This window comes from Botryllus schlosseri, chromosome 1, assembly GCF_051294905.1.
Source record: "Botryllus schlosseri isolate E-star chromosome 1, Bs_hap1, whole genome shotgun sequence".
Taxonomy (NCBI): Eukaryota; Metazoa; Chordata; class Ascidiacea; order Stolidobranchia; family Styelidae; genus Botryllus; species Botryllus schlosseri.
In genome coordinates, this window is record NC_137236.1 from 33,449,560 (window position 1) to 33,470,052 (window position 20,493).

General features: G+C 40.5%; 1 protein-coding gene across 1 annotated transcript; it reads right to left on the minus strand.

The window, feature by feature from the left end:
- Positions 1-5,909: 5,909 nt before the first annotated feature.
- On the minus strand, positions 5,910-9,658 carry LOC145447873 (uncharacterized). The gene has a single exon (XM_080326142.1). It carries the CDS (start codon positions 8,739-8,741, stop codon positions 7,152-7,154), a length of 1,590 nt encoding a protein of 529 aa, XP_080182268.1. The 5' UTR covers positions 8,742-9,658; the 3' UTR covers positions 5,910-7,151.
- Positions 9,659-20,493: the final 10,835 nt, after the last annotated feature.

Below are 20,493 nucleotides of genomic sequence, written 5' to 3' on the forward strand. Positions count from 1 at the left end.
ATCCCCTATTTACTCTCGAAAATCCTTATTGGAGTGAATGACGATGATGCGCAGTAATGTATTCCAATTAGCATGCATAATTGCATACTGAATAACACTGTCCAATTTCGCAATCCGATTAAAAAACTATCACAAAGGAACGAGTATTTGCTCATCCGATTCATAGCAACGATGAGATGGAGTTTCTATAGGCTCGTGCTCATCATATCGACATGTGCAACGGGATCACGTTTTTATCCTCTCTCCCATTTCGCGCAATACATAGTGATCATTATTTTTGAACCGTGTACAATTGGCCAACAAGGTTGTGCTGATGATGAAATTGCGGGTATGCCGAATATCCACAATATTCACAGGCATATTTCGCATACCGAGGTTCGGCACTACTGTATGAAAATTGAAAATTGAACATACGACTGCTCTGCTGTTAAATCCCCAGGAACATGGTCAGTCGAAAAAGGTAGCGCCAAAGAGGAAAATATTCCTAATTTCGCGAAGGCCTGCTGTTGAAATATATGAACTCAGCAGATATGGTTGTTGCATATATAATAGCATTTTATGAAATACGTCGGAGCCGGAGCTACCCCTCAAATAACTGGCTCCAGCTCCGGCTCCGGCTCCGGCTGAATTTTATGTAGAGCTCCGGATCCTGCTCCAGATCCGGTATAATTGCACTGCTCCGGGGCTCCGGCTCCGGGTTCCGGCTCCGGCTCCAAAGCCTGCTTGACACCGTGTTGAAATGAAAATGACTCGAGTTAAAACTAGGAAAGTGTGATTGACTTGTGACTCGGAACCTTGTGACTTGGTTACAACCCTGATAGCAACTTACATTTGATCATCCGGAATATAGCATACACAATTATTATAGCGCTAATTAGTCGAGTGGTCTTCGGGCGCCATTCAAGAGCTAAATATTTCCACCGCCTCAACGCAATTTATCTGATACGAAGGAATAATACCCATTTAGTAATAATAATTTATCACTTTATCGGCGCACCATATCACTGTTATTTACTTATCACACTTGGATATATTTTCATTATGGAATGATGTTACCCTGAGTATATAATGTTGTTTTCGGGGTTAAGAAGAGACTCTTCTACGCTCACGACAATAACGTATCCGAATCAACTGTATTGTGCGACTCTGTGGATTGAGAATTCACTACCAAGACAGCAGCGGACTCAAGGTAAAATTACCGCTAAATTGCAACCCATAATGTCCGGTTAGCTACCATTGTACTTCAGGCACAGCAAGTTCGTCAATTTGCTGCAGCTGTGTCTGCGATAGTCTTGAACACGGAATAAACTAGAAGCATGCGTGTGAACGCCTACGTTGAGAAATATTCTGGTCAATTTACAGAACATATAGGCTTCTAAGACATCGGGGGCCGACCCTTTTTGCTATTGACGGCCGCATATCAATTACTTTTCCACATTCCAGGGCATATCCGCAATGAACTAAATCAGCGGTTCTCAACCTTTTTTGACACGTGCCCCCCTTGGCGATGGTCAAAAAAAATCGCGCCCACCGACCCCCCTTACATTTATTGTCATGTCAAAAAGAGCACATCATCTAATACAGAGGTGGGCAACCTTCCTCCATTTCGGTTACTTATGTAGCCTAAGGCCGCATTCCAGGGCATAGCCGCAATGAACGATCTGGACGCAAAATACTTATGGTGAACTGTCCATATCCATTCCCGCTGAACTCCATACTATTCTACTTCTCACAACGGCCTATTGTACGCACCGATATCGCGAGTGGCAATGTTATGAATAGTTGCTTGGAGTGCGTATTGTCGCGCTGAGCGCGAAACCTTTTCAGAGCCGCGAATGAATTGTTATTTCTTGAGGATTCCAAACCTGCTCCAATTAAGAAGGGCGCTATTGCATCAAAATCGAAAAATGTAGTCTTGTTGAATTGCGCGGAACACGAGGAAAATTTCAAGATTAAATAAAATCTCTCGAAAATTCGGGAGTGAATTCGTAATTGCAATTTGCATTTCTACGGCTGCCAACACATACTAATTGAATTAGGCGTCGACGGCCGCATGCGGCCGTACGGGCTGCCCACTCCTGATATAATAGTATACATAAGGTATATCTTACGCCAATTTTGAATCCGCATTACAGTTGTTTAGTCTTTTACATCGCTGACAAACTTCCACAAACTTGTTTGAAAATAACAAAAAAACATTGAAAAGGACATCAACGAATTTCAAGGTAGGTTGCACTGAGACTAATCCTGATGCTGGTAGTGACTACAGAGAGCACAGGGTCGTTCTGTCCTGCCATGCTAAATTTGATCAGTTTTGGAAATGAATTAAATTGTGTTGATTTATAGCCAATTGAGGACGACACCAAGCAACCTATATTGCATTTAAGTCTGTCTTAGGCAGTGTAGTCCGCCAGCAAACAACAATAGCGACCTAGCGCACAGAGATTTAGGCTACTGCCAAAGCTATAAAGTAATGAATGACTTGCACGTAGGAATTCCACTTAATCTTCAAAGATTATCAGAAATTTGCTCAAATGAAGTTGAAGTCAGCCTATACTCCGTTGAGCGCGACTGCCGGAGTTTGAGTTTGTCAAGCTTTCTCTAATACGAATTGAGTTTAATCTTCAATAATCGTATCTTCAAAATGGTTGTGAAACACATGTTTAGTCACAATTTATACAGACATTGACAAAATTGACAAAAAAATTGACTAATCTACTTTTTCATATCGTCTTACTGTACGCACCGAAATCCTGATTGGTCCCGTTTGGAATGGTTCCTTGGATTCGTTATGGTTATGCGAACATTTTTTCAGATTCACGATTGAATTACGTCTCATATTAGTAGATACACATATTGCTATCAAATATTTAATATTTTTCAGTCCATGTATATAGATTCACTGGGAGAGTTGTATGGGTTGATCGATTGTTATTAGTCACTTTGTTGTTTCTCCTTGACCTCCCATCACGATTGTTGGTAGTGGAAAGATCGGAATCGCCTATGCGTAACAAAAACAAATTTCTTTAGAGAGGAACATTGTCTGCCAAGTCTTATTACGTTGTGGGGCTCATCATTTTCTTCTGCTGTTCGCATATGTACTGTGAAGCTAAAATCGATCGAATGAAGTCGCATTGAATCGCGAAGAAAATCTCAAGATTACTGAGAGAAAGAGAGAGAGAGAGAGAGAGAGAGAGAGAGAGAGAGAGAGAGAGAGAGAGAGAGAGAGAGAGAGAGAGAGAGAGAGAGAGAGAGAGAGAGAGAGAGAGAGAGAGAGAGAGAGAGAGAGAGAGAGAGAGAGAGAGAGAGAGAGAGAGAGAGAGAGAGAGAGAGAGAGAGAGAGAGAGAGAGAGAGAGAGAGAGAGAGAGAGAGAGAGAGAGAGAGAGAGAGAGAGAGAGAGAGAGAGAGAGAGAGAGAGAAAGAGAGAGAGAGAGAGAACCATGGCGCTAGATGTCAATAGTTTCTAAGTGCTTAGTGCTCAGAATTTCACATCCCTTGGTCGATTTGAGGGGATTCCGGTATTCAGGCATTGTTAATATTTGGATTTACGGAATCAGTGCGTCGATACCATTTGATTGATGCTAGTTATTATAAATTCTCTGCTGTCCATGATGAATTGCGTTATCGAGGTGAGGCACGACTGGCAATTAACTTATACTCGTCCAGACGACAGGTGAGGTATTGCCTCAATCCCCTTCCTGACCGCACGTCACTGAGATGATCCCTCCGCAGTACCATGCTTATATACATGACCGTAACAAAACTTCGCCCATCCCCTAAAACGTTGGTCTTGGCCCCATATGATGATAAACCGAACATCAGAGGGGCTTCGCCCTCAGACCCCCTTAGGCTGCACGCTGTTTACTGCTACTTGTCAGCTACATTGGAGGCCGTTTACTGAGTCCGCCTTTCTGACCTTAACGCCCTAAGCGCGAAAAATGTCTATAATCCATGATTGAATCCGTCAATGTGATCGGGCATTGCGTATATATTGCTATCGATTTTTATCCTCTCTCTGCTCCCATAATCAGAGTTACAGGTAGAGCTGAGTGAGGTGTGTTTGAAAAGGTAGGACCCACCGCAATAATAATTGAACATCTGCAAGCGTATACCCGTGATCACGAACGAGATAGCACTTCCTCAGCCTCTCCACAAAATTTGGGTCTTGGGCTCCCCTAGGGTGATAAACCTACCCCAAATCACGTTGTTCGTTGTCCACGAAATTAGACGAACTGATTAGTGAGCCAGCGCCAAGCGCAAATTTTTTAGATAATTCATGATAAAATCGGTCAATAAGATCGGGAATTGCATATATATTGCAATCAATTTCTTGTCCCCTCTGCTCACGTAATGAGATTTACCGGTAGAGCTGACCGAGGTGTCTTTGAAACTGTATGGCCCGTTGGTATGACTCCGTATCATGATGTGATTTCGTGACGTCCTTCGTACCTGCGGGATGGTATTTGTCTTTTGAGTTTGGTTGCTAAGACAGGAACATTCAGCGGCAGTCATTTAGGTGCCTGTGGACAATTAAAAATATATGTATTTTGTGTATATAACGAAGTTTTCGGTCATCATATGGGTAGTCCTATTCGACCAAGGTTTTCTCGCTGCCAATCGTTTTGGCACACTTCTTGGAGTCGCATGTTACATGGCCTAAAACACTGGTTCTCAACCTTTTTTTCTTCGCGGACCGCTTTTGGACAACAACGGACCCGTTCAAAATTAGCTCAATTATCGCTCAACCGTCATCTATCTCGTGCAAATACTGATTGTAGGCTGGTGATGAACAGCGACAAAATGACTTTTCTTGAAAATAGCATCACAGTATATGTAGAAATTTGATATATTTCTATTAATTAGTAGCTAATTTTGCAGCTGTATTTATTGTCTTAAAAATCCGTGACTTCGATTGGATATGAACGAGTGCCAAAAATCCATTGTAATATTAATGCGCAACGCTTTCGACGCCATGTTTTTGGTGTGTGTTTTTAATAAACATATCACGTCCAGCCTAGTCGTTTATATCTGTCATCTGAACTTGTTATTTAGTGGTTATATCACAGGAGTAAAGGGATTCATTGGCGAGGTTTCAATTCCTTCATTGGGACAGATTAGGAAAATAAATGAGGAAGTTATATTTCAAACGACTGTTTGCTAATTTGATGAGACTTTTTGACAACTCCAAATCCAGAATGCTACCTCTAACATTTCATTTTTCCACAGACCCCAACAAAACATTTGTAAACAGTAGGATGTGTCATCTCAGACGACCATTTTAATGATGTGAGTCCTAAACTTTTAGCAATTATGAAGCGAAACCGTCATGCCTTTCCTAATATAAAAAATAGGTTATCATTCACGTTACAAATTTAGAGGTTTCGCGGACCCCCTGAAAACGCTTCGTTGACTCCCGGATGAGGAGAACCACTGATCTAAACCTTCATAGGTCTTGGTGCACCGTGGTGCGGTAATGGCCAACGCCGATATGCCCATTTCTATAAATCTTGCGTATTTTTTCTTGGGGGAAGAGTACCCCAAAATTAAGATATTTGGCAACTGGAAATCGCGAAAATCAAAATTGTGTTCTGTGCATCCTTCAATAATTTGAAATCTTTTTATATCTGAAAACTCCTCAAATTATGAATGACTTTTTTAGAGAGACACACATTGAGCAAGCACATGCATTGCAGATTGCACCAAAGCCACCCATGGCATGTATAATTTTACTGTCTTAAATTAGAACTTCTATGAGTAAGTTTCTGTGTCTTCATTCTACACTCAGCTCAGATAAGTGTTCTTGAGATGGTCTATCCACAATGTCTGAATCTCAAAAACTTCAGATATTAAATACTAAACCAGCTAACAGAACACAGGTCTGTACAAATATCAGTAATAATCACCCACGTTACAAGAACTGCTGCAGAGACTTTATTAAGCGTCTAACCGTCGAAGCGGCTAGACGCGAAAGACACAGGAGCAACACAAGACATCACTACTATAACAGGTAGCGGTATAGAGCACGACTGCCACATATCGACTGCAATTGTACATGTGAATATTCCTATGCATTTTATGAAACGTCCATGAATTTACGTCAGGAAATATTGGAGAACAAAATCGACTAATTGGACGGAGATGAAAAAAAAAACGTTTTTCAGATACTTGAATGTATTACATGTTAATGAATTCACCATTGGAGTACCCCTTCGTATATGTTGTCCCCCATGCATTTCATCCATGATTGTTGCTGCCAGTATGCACATTCATATGTCGCTGAATGTGATTCTTCCGAGTAAACGCCCTCCCACATAAATCACATTTATGATTTTTGATGCCAGCATGTATATACATATGAAGCTTTAGGTGACTATTCTGAGAAAATGCTTTTCCACATACATCACATTCATGATTGTTGTCACCAGCATGCATATCCATATAGATCTTGAGCTCACGCTTTCCAAAAATTGCTTTAACACATACATCACATTCTCACTTTGTGATGCCTGCGTGTATATCCATATGAGGCTGGAGTCGACACTTATGACTGAATGCTTTTCCACATATATCGCATTCATGACTTTTGATTCATCAACGTTTTTTTTTCATATGTAGCATGAGGCTATTCTTGTGAGTGAATTCTCCCCCACATACTTCACATTTATGTTTTTTGATGACAGCATATATCTTCATGTGAAGCCAGAGGTTATTCTTATGGGCGAATACCTGGCCACATATATCATATTTAACACTTTTTCTGCAATCATGCGTATCCATATAACGACTGAGGTCAATTTTCTGAGTAAATGCTTTCCCACATACATCACATTGATGATTTTTGATGCCATCATGCATATCCATATGACGACTGAGGTCATCCTTCCGAGTAAATGCCTTTCCACATAAATCAGATTTTTAATGCCTGAATGCATCTCCATATGAAATTTAGCACATTCTTCATAATGAATGGCTTACCGCAAACATCACATTCGTGCTTTTAACACCAGCATGCATATCCATATGATACTTGAGGACATGTTTATGAGTAAATGTTTTCCCACATACATCACATTCATGGTTTTTGTTGCCAGCATGCATATTCATATGAAACTTGAGGTCACCCTCTCGAGTAAAAGCTCTCCCACATACATCACATACCCATATGGTGTTTTTTAACACCAGCATGCATATCCATATGATACTTGAGGACATGTTTATGAGTAAATGTTTTCCCACATACATCACATTTTTGTCTTTTGTTGCCATTGTGCATATTCATATGTCGCCTGAGGACACCCTTCTCAGAAAATGCTTTCCCACATACATCACATTCATGATTTTTGATGCCAGCATGCATATCCATATGACGTTTGATGTTACCATACTGAGTAAATACTTTTCCACATATATCACATTTATGTCTTTTGATGCCAGTGTGCATATTCATATGTCGCGTGAAGTCACCCTTCTCAGAAAATGCTTTCCCACATACATCACATTCATGATTTTTGATGCCAGCGTGCATGTCCATATGATGCTTGAGGGCAGTCTTCCGCGCGAATGCTTTATCACATACATGGCATTTATGATTTTGGATGCCAGTATGCATATTCATATGCCGCTTGAGGTAACCCATCCTAGGAAATGCTTTCCCACATACAGTACACCCATGATTTTCAATGTCACAATGGACATCCATATGACTCTTGAGTCCGCCCTTCGTGGTAAATGCTTTCCCGCATACATCACACCCATGATTTTTGATGCCAGCATGCATATTCATATGAAGCTTGAGGTCACCCTTCCGAGTAAATGATTTTCCACATACATCACATCCGTGATCTTTGATGCCAGCATGCATATCCATATGACGTTTGATGTGACCATACTGAGTAAATGCTTTTCCACATACATCACATTCATGATTTTTGATGTCAGCATGCATGTCCATATGAAGCTTGAGGTTAGTCTTCCACACGAATGCTTTATCACATACATGGCATTTATGATTTTGGATGCCAGTGTGCATATTCATATGCAGCTTGAGGTAACCCATCCTAGTAAATGCTTTCCCACATACAGTACACCAATGATTTTCAATGCCACAATGCACATCCATATGACTCTTGAGGTCGCCCTTCGTGGTAAATGCTTTCCCGCATACATCGCATGTATGATTTTGGATGCCAGTATGAATATTCATATGCCGCTTGAGGTATCCCATCCTAGTAAATGCTTTCCCACATACAGTACACCCATGATTTTCAATGCCAAAATGCACATTCATATGACTCTTGAGGTGCGCCTTCCCAGTAAATGCTTTCCCGCATACATCACATTCATGATTTTTGATGCTAGCATGCATATCCATATGACCCTTGAGTTGCGCCTTCTTAGTAAATGCATTCTCACATACATCACATTTCTGATTTTTGATGCCATCACGCATGTCTATATGACATCTGAGGTTATTCTTTAGAGTGAATGCTCTGCCACATACATCATTTATATGATTTTTCATGGGAACACGCACGTGCGTATGAAGCTTGTCAATTTTCTGAGAAGACTCTTTCCCGGAGATATCGTTTGGGCGATCTTTCAAGCCCTGATCAACAGTTGATTTTTCAGATTCCATGTCGGTCTTTTTGTTGAAATGATCGTAGGAGTTCCACAGAACACTTTTATTTATTACACTGAAGAAAATATATATGATTCCAAGTTCAACGTGTTTAACATACATTTTTAACAGATTGACCTAGCACATGAAACTAACTCTCCCTGATACTCACCAGGGGAAATCGTCAGCAACCGAAAGAGAATTGGAAAGAACAATGTATCACCAAATATGAGGTCACATGCATGAACTATCAAGGAATTGGGACGAAAAGACCGCTTAAGCGCAATGTACGGTTTTTAGATAAAAGACGAACTCCTTTTGCTGGCACTAACTAGCTTGGCGTATTTTGACGAACGTCGACTCATAGGCACACAGATTAATGCGTGACCGGCCTCTCGCGACAAGGGACGAATTCGACGAAAAAGCAGTATGATACCAATTGCCTAATTGCATATGATCTCACAAACATTAAAGAATTGGCATGTCAAAAAAACGGAGTTTAAATTTTGAACCTCAATGTCCCGCGTGTACGCTGGTGCAGACAATCACCACAACAGAGTCAATTCAACTACTGAAAAAGGCTCAATACGGTTACCCTATTTTCGTAGACAAAAATCTGCACGCTCACTATATATTGTCAATATGACGTCACACCAGCGATGCTTTGCCTAACCTTTACATTCCGGAGTCTATTTCTTAACACAGTGTCGTGAATTCATTAGGACTAGGCTATTGGTCACCTCTTGTCAGAGCCCCAAAACGATCACCATATGGGCCGAACTCGATACACCAAATGTAGAGAATGATCACTGGCACCAGTATAACCACCCAATTTCACTCTGGTAACCATATAACGAACAGTTCGGAGATATTGACACCTCATTTCTTAATGTTTTCGAATATACGGAGAGAAGTGCACTCGCGTATCTTTGTTACCTACTGACCATCTACAATCCTATATGGGTGTTACGTTCTCAGTCGCAGAAACGCTTGCCAGTTGCAAGAGTCACAACATCAATCTACGGCGAAACTTTTCTTCATCAGCCGCCATCCTGTGGAACAAAACCGTTTTATTTACACGAGCGTTCGAACTACAGTAGTGTTTATTCTGCATTACAACTATATGCACTAGGGATGGCCTGGACCCCTGAGAGGTTCGGGTTCGTGTGAACACGCACCTTTTTGATAGGTTTTGTGTCAGTGCTTCTCAACCGGTGTGCCGCGGCACACTAGTGTGCCATTTACGTCTCGCAAGTGTGCCGCGAGCGATTCCTTTGAAATTCTGAAATGAGGCGCAGATCAATTCTAGGATATAGCAAACGATCAACAATCTAAATCGAGCTTGTTGTGAAGTTCGTATATTTGATGAATCTAAAATTATATTATGCCCGCAATACGTTTCCCCAGCGTACTCGCATTACCCGACATATCGCGTGCCTTGAAGGCAGAGGTTAGTTTTGCACAATACGTAGTTTGACCGCAGAGAAGTGCAAACACGGCGGCGCCAGTATGACGATACAGTAATACTCATTGTCTCCCCAATCACCAACGAGAAATGAACGATATAAGAAGTGACGTTGGCGCTTCAAAATTCGAATTACAAACATAACAATCCACATTTCGATGCCGACACTTCGGGTAAAATGTAGGTTTGCAGCATAACGTTATGTTTCCGGCGACGAATATGACAATCGAGAAGTAAGGTTGATCCAGTCATATCAGTTACCGAACTTTCTGGCCTCGGTTACCAAAACGTTTAAAGTTTCGACTAGATCGCAGCAGGTCAGTTAAGTGGTAACGGAGGTGCAAGCTAAAAATCCAAAGCCTCAAACGGAAGCGGAAAAAGCTATTCTTCCGGCTTGCACGAGAATTGTGAAAAAATGTTTGCGCCCAAACTGCAGATTATTTGAAAACGATTCCCATGTAAAATAATCCGATTCGAAGACTATTTGATTTGGGTCATGTCTAGAGATATTTGCATATTTCGTAGATATATCTGACCACTTAAACAAGACAAATTCCAGTACGCAGGCGAGAATGAAATCTCTTATCTGCAACAGATAAACTTAGAGAATTGCAAGAGAAATTCAAAGTGTGGTCATTCCGAGCAGGATCTTATTGTAGCACGTTCTCCAATTTCTCCGAACGAATAAAATCGAAATCGTGCCGTTAGTTGTTCAGCATCTCAAATGTTTGCATGCATAAATAAGCACTTATTTTCCAACAATATAGTAACAGAAAACGATGCATGGGTAAGACGCTCATTTTTTCCGCAGGAAACCCATTTTACTTAAAATCTCAAAAATGAGGAAGAGCTGATTGACATATGTAATGAAGTAGACATGAAGTTATGGTCCAATGAAATGTAATAAAATCCTGACGGATTATCATTACCTTGGAGAAAAGGCAACTGTGATTTTATTTCAATTTTCCAAGTCGTACCTGCGCGAGACGGGATATCCGTTCTGGTCAACATACAAACCAAAAAAAGAATGAAGTTACTGACTTTTGAAGCAGAGACAAGCGTGAGAGTAGCAATGTAAAATGTGTGTCCAGACATTGAAAGGATATGCGCTAGAAGTCAAGCGCAAATTTCGCACTGACTTTGTTTGTGATGAAATTCAATATATTGTTTTGTTTTCGCTAGAACTGTTCAATTTAATACAAAAACTGGATTGACTGCAGAGGTGGTCGCATTAGTCAAAGTTACTACTGAAGTGGGTGCTGCTAAGTATTCTAGTAGTTTGCAGGTGCCGTATGCCAAAAAAGTTCAGAACCACTGTGCCGGTGTGCCGCGTAAAGTTTTTAATTTCCAAAGAGTGCCGCGAGTGCCACGAGTGCCACGAGTGCAGTGTGTACTATATGCAACACAGACTTGTATAAATTACTTAAAAAAAACGCAACTACAATTACAACTAGAACTACTCAGAACCAAAACCAGACCAAGGAAAATTATTACACAACAGAATACAGAGCGAATGTGTGGTGAGATAGCGTAATGGTATAATCCACAGCTACAACACAACTAGGTATGTGGGTTCGATTCCGATCGAGGTCGACTTCGGAATTCCTTCCTAAATGTTTGAGGTTTATCTGGGCTCCTCCTCGCCCTCTCATCCGCGTAACCAGGTGTCTTACTAAAAGCCTAGAAGTAGGCCGTGCTACAAGTCGGCAAATACGTAAACAAAAATAAGAAATATCGGCCTGGAGTAAATGATCATAGTAGTCGACAAACACCACGAATACCACAAACAACAACGTAGAGCAAAGCTTTGACTTAGCTCGCTCACGTATTTCATGCTGCTCATTCTCTGAAAAATAATTTCCCATGTCTAGCGTAGGGGTTCCCAAGTCATTGAATGTTAATAACCGTACTGAAACGGATTTCATTTTACATGGCGACACATTGATTTTTATTTTATCAGAAATATCAGACATAGAATTGACATTTCCAAAATACGCGGTTTTGACTTTGAAATGGGGGAGCAGTGATGGCTCTGAGCTACCAGTGGCTGCATAAACATCATTCAAATGAACACCGGTATCTCGAATCACGCATAACGACAACACGTGCATACTAATTGTTCGGCAACTATTATTTCTTCAAATCTAAATCCAGAACTAGAACTACTCACTTTTCAATATCTGCAATTACATATAGAACCACTCACTTTTCAAAATTAGAAACTAGAACTAGAACTAGAACTACTCAGTTTGAAAATATGCAACTGTAAATAGGACTAGAACTACTTAAAACACCGTTAGTTATAGTTGAACGGCAACTATCTAAATGAGTAGTTTGGACAAGTCTGAATAAACAGTTCAACCATTACTTAACCCTAAAGTAATATAAAAAATTTGCATTTCAACAAATACGAATCCAGGCTTCATCGTAAATTAAATTCGAGAATATTTCATAGTCGAAATACTGGTACGCTGTGACCCTTCTTACGAGCGATGATATTGACATGATTTTTGATAAACAATGTTTTTTCAAATTCTCTAAGCTACTGAAGATTATCCTTGGTGCGTGTGCTATTATGTGCATGTTAATTTTGAAATATATCAGGCAAAATGGCCATGTTGCATCATAGTCCACGTACCAGGGTACAATTGGCACACTTTCTCGATTCCATAAACAAGATTCGATAATCGCAATCGCGCTACCTTCCCAATGTAAAATATACTGCATAGCAAGCTATCTGAAAAGCCGAGTTAGCTTGACTATTGCTGACTATGAGCTTCCCATAATATTCTCGTTCACATATAGCCTGCCGATATCGTCACTAATACCGTTATTATACTACATGCACGGCGAACCACTACGTGCAACCCGCGACGATGCCCGAAACAGACTGAAGCCGGATGTAATTAAATGCTAAACCATATGCACGAATCGCGTGTACGTGCTGCGCGTATATAGCTGTGGAAATGCTGATAAATCAATGGCCAGTTTCCTTAACACTGCTTCCTCGTAAACGCGATATACGAATGGCGATAATCCATTTACAAAGTGATATTTCCATATTGTGTTGAGCCTAAAACTGTTTAAACTTGCTTTTATTTCAAAGTATATAACCAGAGAATCATAATAAAATCATAGATGTCCTTGGGAATTTGTCCTGATTGCCTTTAAATTAACGCGGCGTACGGTATATAAATAAATTCATTACCAAAAACAGATAACCGCAGACTAATTTTCATAATCTTGAAATGTTCAGTACATCAGTTTTGAGGGGTAGTAAAAATTGAGAATAGCCTACATATCAAGGCAATGGTGCAGCCGATAAATATTTTTGATATCGCGATCGGTTCATTACTTCGGTGAATTATGAAGCCTACGCATCTTAAGTAACTCGCCGTGTTAACTTGACATACTGAATAACATGATCCAACATGCACCCATTGGTTTCAGAGTTGATAGCCATCCGGAATAGTCTGTATTGGGTAAACGTAATGGTGCGCCAGAAAGACGGGTGGCTTTTTTTCAGACAGCCAGAGCAGGTTAATCGCGATTCGAAACTGCTCTCCAGACAACGAAATCATCGTCGATATCCCCCTCCTAGGATCGGATATACATGCATTAGAGATCGAACTTGTTCTGGTCGGTATCCCCGGCCATAAGGGCATCCGCGTTAACGAAAAAGCTGATGAAATCGCAAAGGCGGGCAGCCGTGAGGCCTCTCCACGCGATGAAACCCTCCAACAAAAATTAACTGCGAAGGAAATGAAATCTCACATTTCCGTTAGATGTCGGGAAAAGTGGATCGATCACACGGAACGCAAATGAAGGCGACTCGCAATATAAAAATATTACTGGAGTTATCAGGGACTCTACACCAAAAGTGAATTTGTCTCGCAGAGAAGCCGGATTTCTAATTAGATTGTAGACTGGCCATTCTAGGCTGAACGGCCATCTCCCCAGAACGAAATATCACCAAAATGGCCTTTGTGATTTGTACGGGATCGGAGAAAACGTGGACCATTTCCTCCCTCGCTGCCCTAAGTATGACCGGGCCAGGACGAATCTAATACAGACCGCAGAGCGGAATAAAGCATCATTAACGCCTAAGTCCCTGCTAGCAGATGAGCAGACAAAATGGACAGTCATCGAATTCACGATAGCAAGTGGAAGGGCTGTGTGAAGAGTCATAAACCATTGGTATAGGCGTGAATAATCGCTAGTTATCGTGCTGGGGCAAAAAGCCAAGTAGCCAAGCCCCGTCCCCCAAATACCTTCTTACCTACCACCCATTAGTTACCAATTCTGCTGTATTAAAATGACTGTCATTTGTAATATAGCGCTTCAGATTCGTACTTTGCCGTACATACTCGAAACAGTGCAATAAATATCACTCATCGGCATCGGGCTACAATTATTGTCCACACAAAGAGGAATCAGTAGATAAAATCTTGTGCAAATGATTGTTGAGCCGACAATAGCCTGATCTCAAACGAAACTGTCATCGAAAAACTCAAATAACTCCGCTTCTACGGCTTGGAATTGAGTCAAATTTGTTTTGCATCGTTTTTGAAGACAGCGCAATAATTGTATGGGGTTGGAAGAAAAATTTGAAAAAAAATTTTTTTGCATTCATAGTTAAATTTAAAATTTTCAAAGTCTACGAAATCCGCGAATATTGGTTGGATTGGAATGAATTCAAAGTTGGTGTGCGTCGTTTTTTAAGGCAACCTAACCATTTAATCACGTATCCCCCAAGATTCTGGAAAAAAGGTTATTTTTGAACAGCCCTAATGTACAATGTACATCAGAGTTGAGACTTTGGCATGACAGCAACAATGGCCTACTTATCACGACCATATCAAAACCAGTATTAGGCTACACCACGCAAATGCTCTGATCTCAGATCAATCTTCAGTAGATTTTAAAATAATCCAGAATAAATTGTTGCACGCCAAAGGCCATCATAGCTGCAATATTATAACCCGACTGTTTGACGATATCATGATGTCTATAACTCATTATTTTAACGAGCCCGGCAAAAAACAATTTTTTGATAATTTGATTTTTTTTCGTGTCAAGCGCGAATAAGTAAATTTCACTTTCACAATGTTTGTGGAAAGCCTGTCTGCAAGCTTCCGTCTAATAAGGCGTACGTGGAAATGATACATTGAATATCCCTAATATTGATGCTGCGGCCCGCGACGTGATCAAAAACTAGGAAAATGGCCCTCGAACACAATTAAATTTGAGACCTCTGATGTACATCGTGCATAGAATTGTCTCAATGAGTTTATATCATCGCATGTAATGGTAAGGTATATTTGAAAGCCAATATCGTTATCCGGAAACTTCTTTATGCCTATCTTATAACAAAAATTTGAGTGGAAAATTCCATCATGCACCGCCGGCGACTTCCACACCATATCAGAGTCTGCGAAAAGTAGCCGCTGATATACGAAATCTGATGCAAGGGGTACTCAAACTCGTTCAGCATCAGAACGTAGATACGCAGGAAAGAGACAGTACAACGCGTTATCAAGTTGAATAATAATAGTACCATAAGATGCATGCATATGTTTGTCCACTGGTCTTTGTAAATACAAATCTTGAACATTTTTACAGTCAATTTAAATAAACATGCATGCTTATTGAATTGAAATGTAGTAAAGGCGCTTTGTGGCAGTAACGTATCAGTCTACGTTTATGAATGCGGAAATTATCGAAAGTTGGTCTGATACAATATTTAATTCACTACAGCAAAGTTATTGTCAAGCTTCGATTAGGGGTGAGTCGTGAGTGATGTAGGTTTTTACAAGTGCGTCGCAACTACAAAAGTTAGGGATCCACTGCAGTTGAATTTCCAGTTTAGTTCATGTGAATTATTTCTCGTCAAGACAATTACCAATTAAAGTTTTCATCCATACTTATCCGGATTTCCTCCGCACAAACTTTGTCATTCGCACTGCAATTTTTTTCATTCGTACAAGTGCGTACCATCGCACCGTAGGGTGAGCAGCACAGTATCAGAGTATATTACTGCAGACCAGAACTGTTCACACAGCGAGCGACGCATCGTAATACCCGAGAGGATTTAGGTTACAACCAAATATACATGAGTATCAAAACATTAGCTCGAACGTACCCACGAAACCAGAACACTTTCAAAATGAGTTATCAACGCTCATACTGGGAGACCTATGATTAGCTATCAAGATTACGGAATATCCCAAAGACTACACGCCGTGTGCAATATGTGCAATCTATACAACACGGACTTCTACAACTTTGTTTGATTTTCAAAACGAGCAACTAGAATTAGAACTAAAACTTCTCAAACTTTAAAACTCGCAACTAGAACTAATTCTAGAACAAGTCACTTTTAATATCCCGAAACTCCAACTCTAACTAGAAGTAGCGACCTTTAAAAATTAATCCACCGCAGAAAATCGAACAAACTTTATCCCGCAAACGTATTTTCTGCTTCTCGTGAACTGGATTTCATTTTTTCAAGGAACACATTGATTTTTATTTTATCAAAAATATCTGACATAGAATCGACATTTCATAAAGACGCGGCTTCGAGTTTTCAATGGGCCACGCTTCGAGCCCCAAAACCATCCAGCTGGCTACGCCGTTGTTAGCAGTGATGGCTCTTAGCTACCAATGGCTGCACAAACATCATTCAACAGAACACCGGTTTCTCGACTCAAGAGAAACGACAACCTGTGCCTTCTAGTTGTTCGGAAACTAATATTTCTTATCAGATATGATACTAGAACTAGAACTACTCGCTTTTCAATATCCGCAACTACGACTTGAACTAACCACTTTTCAAAATACGCTACTGGAGCCAGAAGTGGAACTACTGAATTTTCATAATTTGCAACCTAGAAGTAGAACTAGAACTATTAAAGCACCGTTTGTTAGTTGATTGTCAGCTAACAAAATGATTAGATCGTACAAGTTTAATAAAACAGTTAAACAATGACCCAAGTAATATAAGAATTGCGTTTCGACAAATACGAAACCAGGCTGTATCGTATCTTATATTCGAGTGGATTTCATAGTCGAAATAATAGTACGCTCTAATCTTTTTCGCTGTGGACAACTGATATTGACAGGATTTGTATATACATTATATAATGTTACTTCCAATTTTCTACTAGTTACTGAAGATTATCCCTGGCGCGTGTACTATTAAGTTCCATATTTTAAGTGTATGGTAATTTTAGAATACATCAGGCCGAATAGGCATGTTGCATCCTACGTATCAGGGTTCAAATAGCACATTATATCGATTCCATAGCAACATTCTATAATCGTGATAGCGCTATTTTTCCATTCCAAACTTACCACACACCAAACTAACTGGAAGGCTGAATTAACCTGACTAGTATACTGACTATGAGTTTCCACAATAATCGCGTACCGATATCGCTGCTATTACCGTCAATAAACCACACACGTCATGGGCTTTTGCATCGATTTTGGAAATGTTGCGGCGAGGCATGAAACAGACTGAAGCCGGATGTAATATTATGTAAAAATCGATGCTTGAATCGTGTGATCGCGCTGCGCGTATATAATTATGGAAACGCTGATAAAAAAAATGGCCAGACCAGGTTCCAGAACACTGCATGATCGTAAACGCGATATACGTGTGACGATAAACCATTTTCAAAATTATATTTTTATGTTGTGTTGTGTCTACAACTGTTTGAACTTACTTTTCCCCTAAAGTATATCACCAGAGAATCATATTTAAATCATAAATCTTCTCGATAATAATTCCTGATTGACTCCAAATCAGTAGTTCCCAACCTTTTTGTTTTCATTTCCCACTTCATATTTATTCCGAGTCTTCATTTCCCACTACCCAAAAATATCGCCGTATTTCATTTTAACTTTTGTCATTACGAAGCAGCTATTTGCTTGCTTGAGTACACAAGACACACAACCTTGCCAGTACGCAAGACTATCGCATATAACTGCAACATAAAACGTATTGCGAACCGATAGCGGTCACCCTCAATATTTTGTGAAAGCATTATCTCATGTCATACTGGTCGTGCTGGATGCGTTTGTGACGCCATGATTGGTTATCATGAGTTAAATTAGTTTTTGTGAACCACACGAATATAATTTTCGCTTCATACATTCCAGAACAGTTAACTGGTAACGGTAATCGCGCAAGTGTATCCGTTAATATGTAGACAGTCTTGTTTATAATGTTTAAAAAATGCGTCCATTCCCAACCAGAAACCATTGAATTCCCCACCGGTTGGGAGCCACTGCTCTAAATTAGCATTGCAAGCGGTATATACGCGCTTCTTGAAAATGCAATTCAAGCCAAGCCAATTTCAAAGGGATATTTGTTCAATTTTCATCGTGCCTAGAATTGTATCGGAGATGGTATTATTGTTAGTGACAACTGATGTTCATGTGACACGAGTCATGGCTTGACTCTAGCAACCTTTTCTGAATAACCTGACTCGGGACACTGCAATAAAAGGATTTGACTTGACTCGACTGCATATTATTGGATGATTCATGAGTTGGGCACAAATATTCCAGTCATCGTTGAAGTTATTAACCGTTCTGCCTCGTAACACCTCTTGAACAATATTTCTACTATAGTCCTTTATTTACTGGATTCGGATATCAATTATGTTTCGGATGTGGTAAGTCCAATTTCTGAGAATCCGAATCCACCCGACAGCTCGAGTCTCTGAGGAACTATACGTCCATATCCAAACAATCTAAACCAAAATCCCCGAAAATCGGAAGAATGACGTCCAGCTTCAAGACTGGGCTTTTGATTACGTAATAATCATAGTACGACAATATCAGTTCACTGCGGCTTGTGCGAGCTACAATTAGTGGTGCGTTAAGTTAAACAAGTTTTTACAATTGCGTTTCAACTACAACAGTTACACTGCCTTGAATTTCCAATTAGGTTTATTTGAATCATTCCAAGTCAAAAAAATTGACAATTATTCACGATTTTCATTCTTACTCATCCGGATTTTTCATTCGCGCCATTCGCACCACCATTCGCACTGCAATTATATTTCATTCGCCCATTTGCGAACCGTCGCGCAGGTTGAAAAGCACTGCATTATACACTACACGCATGTCAAGCTTTAGCATCGATTTTGCAAGTGCCGCGGCGACGAATAAAACAGACTGACGGCGGATGTAATAAAATGTAAAAGCCATATATGAATTGCGCCAGCACTTGGAAATGCTGGCCAGACCAATTTCCTGAACAGCGTGTACTCGACGATAAACAATTTTCGAAGTGATATTTCTACATTGCGTTATGCCTACAACTTTTTGAGGTTACTTTTATCCCACAGATTATAACCAGAGAAGCATATTAAAATCAAAGATGTCTTCGGGAATCCGCCCTGATTGCCTTTAAATTATCATCGCTAACGGTATATACGCGCTACCCGTAAATGCAATTCAAGAAATAAGCTAATTTCAATGTGATATTTGTATGTACAATGTATATCAGGGGCGACCAACCTTTTCGCCGAAAGACCACGTAGGATTTCCGAACCATTGCGCGGGCCACCTGAATGTTGATGACCCTTTTTAGTCGTCCGACAGGACCGAACCGGATTAGGTAACTAATCAAAACGCATCAAAATCGATATCAATTACGTCATAAAAAGTCAGTATGTATTTAAGTCATAACAGTATGTATTTAAGTTAATGAACGAATTCGGTCAATATTAACGTCACTTTCATATATTGCGGGTCACCTCTGTATGCCGCTCGGCTCAATTGGGAAAGAGAGGGCTACTCGAAAATATCGAAGATTCCGGCGTAGATGCGTCAATAACTCTTTGCAATGCTTTCAGACGATCTTTCTGTAAGCGCGCATGCAAAGTGGGATGTTGGACGACACGTTTGTTTGTTTGTTTTGGGGTATTCATGGTGTTTGTCGACTACTATGGTCATTTACACCAGGCCGATATTCTTCTTATTTTCCGTAACTGCCGACTTATAGCACGGCCCACCAGTAGTTATTATGATCGCTCGTGGTGTGCCTGGGGCGCTTATGGCGGGGTGGCGAGCTAACGAGAAACCGGGGGTGGCGAACTAACGTTTTCGTCTTATGGCGGGGTGGCGAACTAACGTTTTCGTCTTATGGCGGGGTGGCGAACTAACGTTAGTAGTATATATGATCGCTCGTGACTTGGTGTTTTTAACATGGGGTAGTATAGGGCCCGCTGGTGAGGTGCCTGAAAACCCGGGGTGATGACCCCACCCTTTTGACCCCCCCTTCCGCTGGTGAGGTGCCATGTGTTCTTATGGGTGCGGCGATGACCTGCCATGGCTTGTTTGGTAGTGAACTAACGTTGTGGATATAGGCTGCGGCGATGACCTGCCATAGCTTGT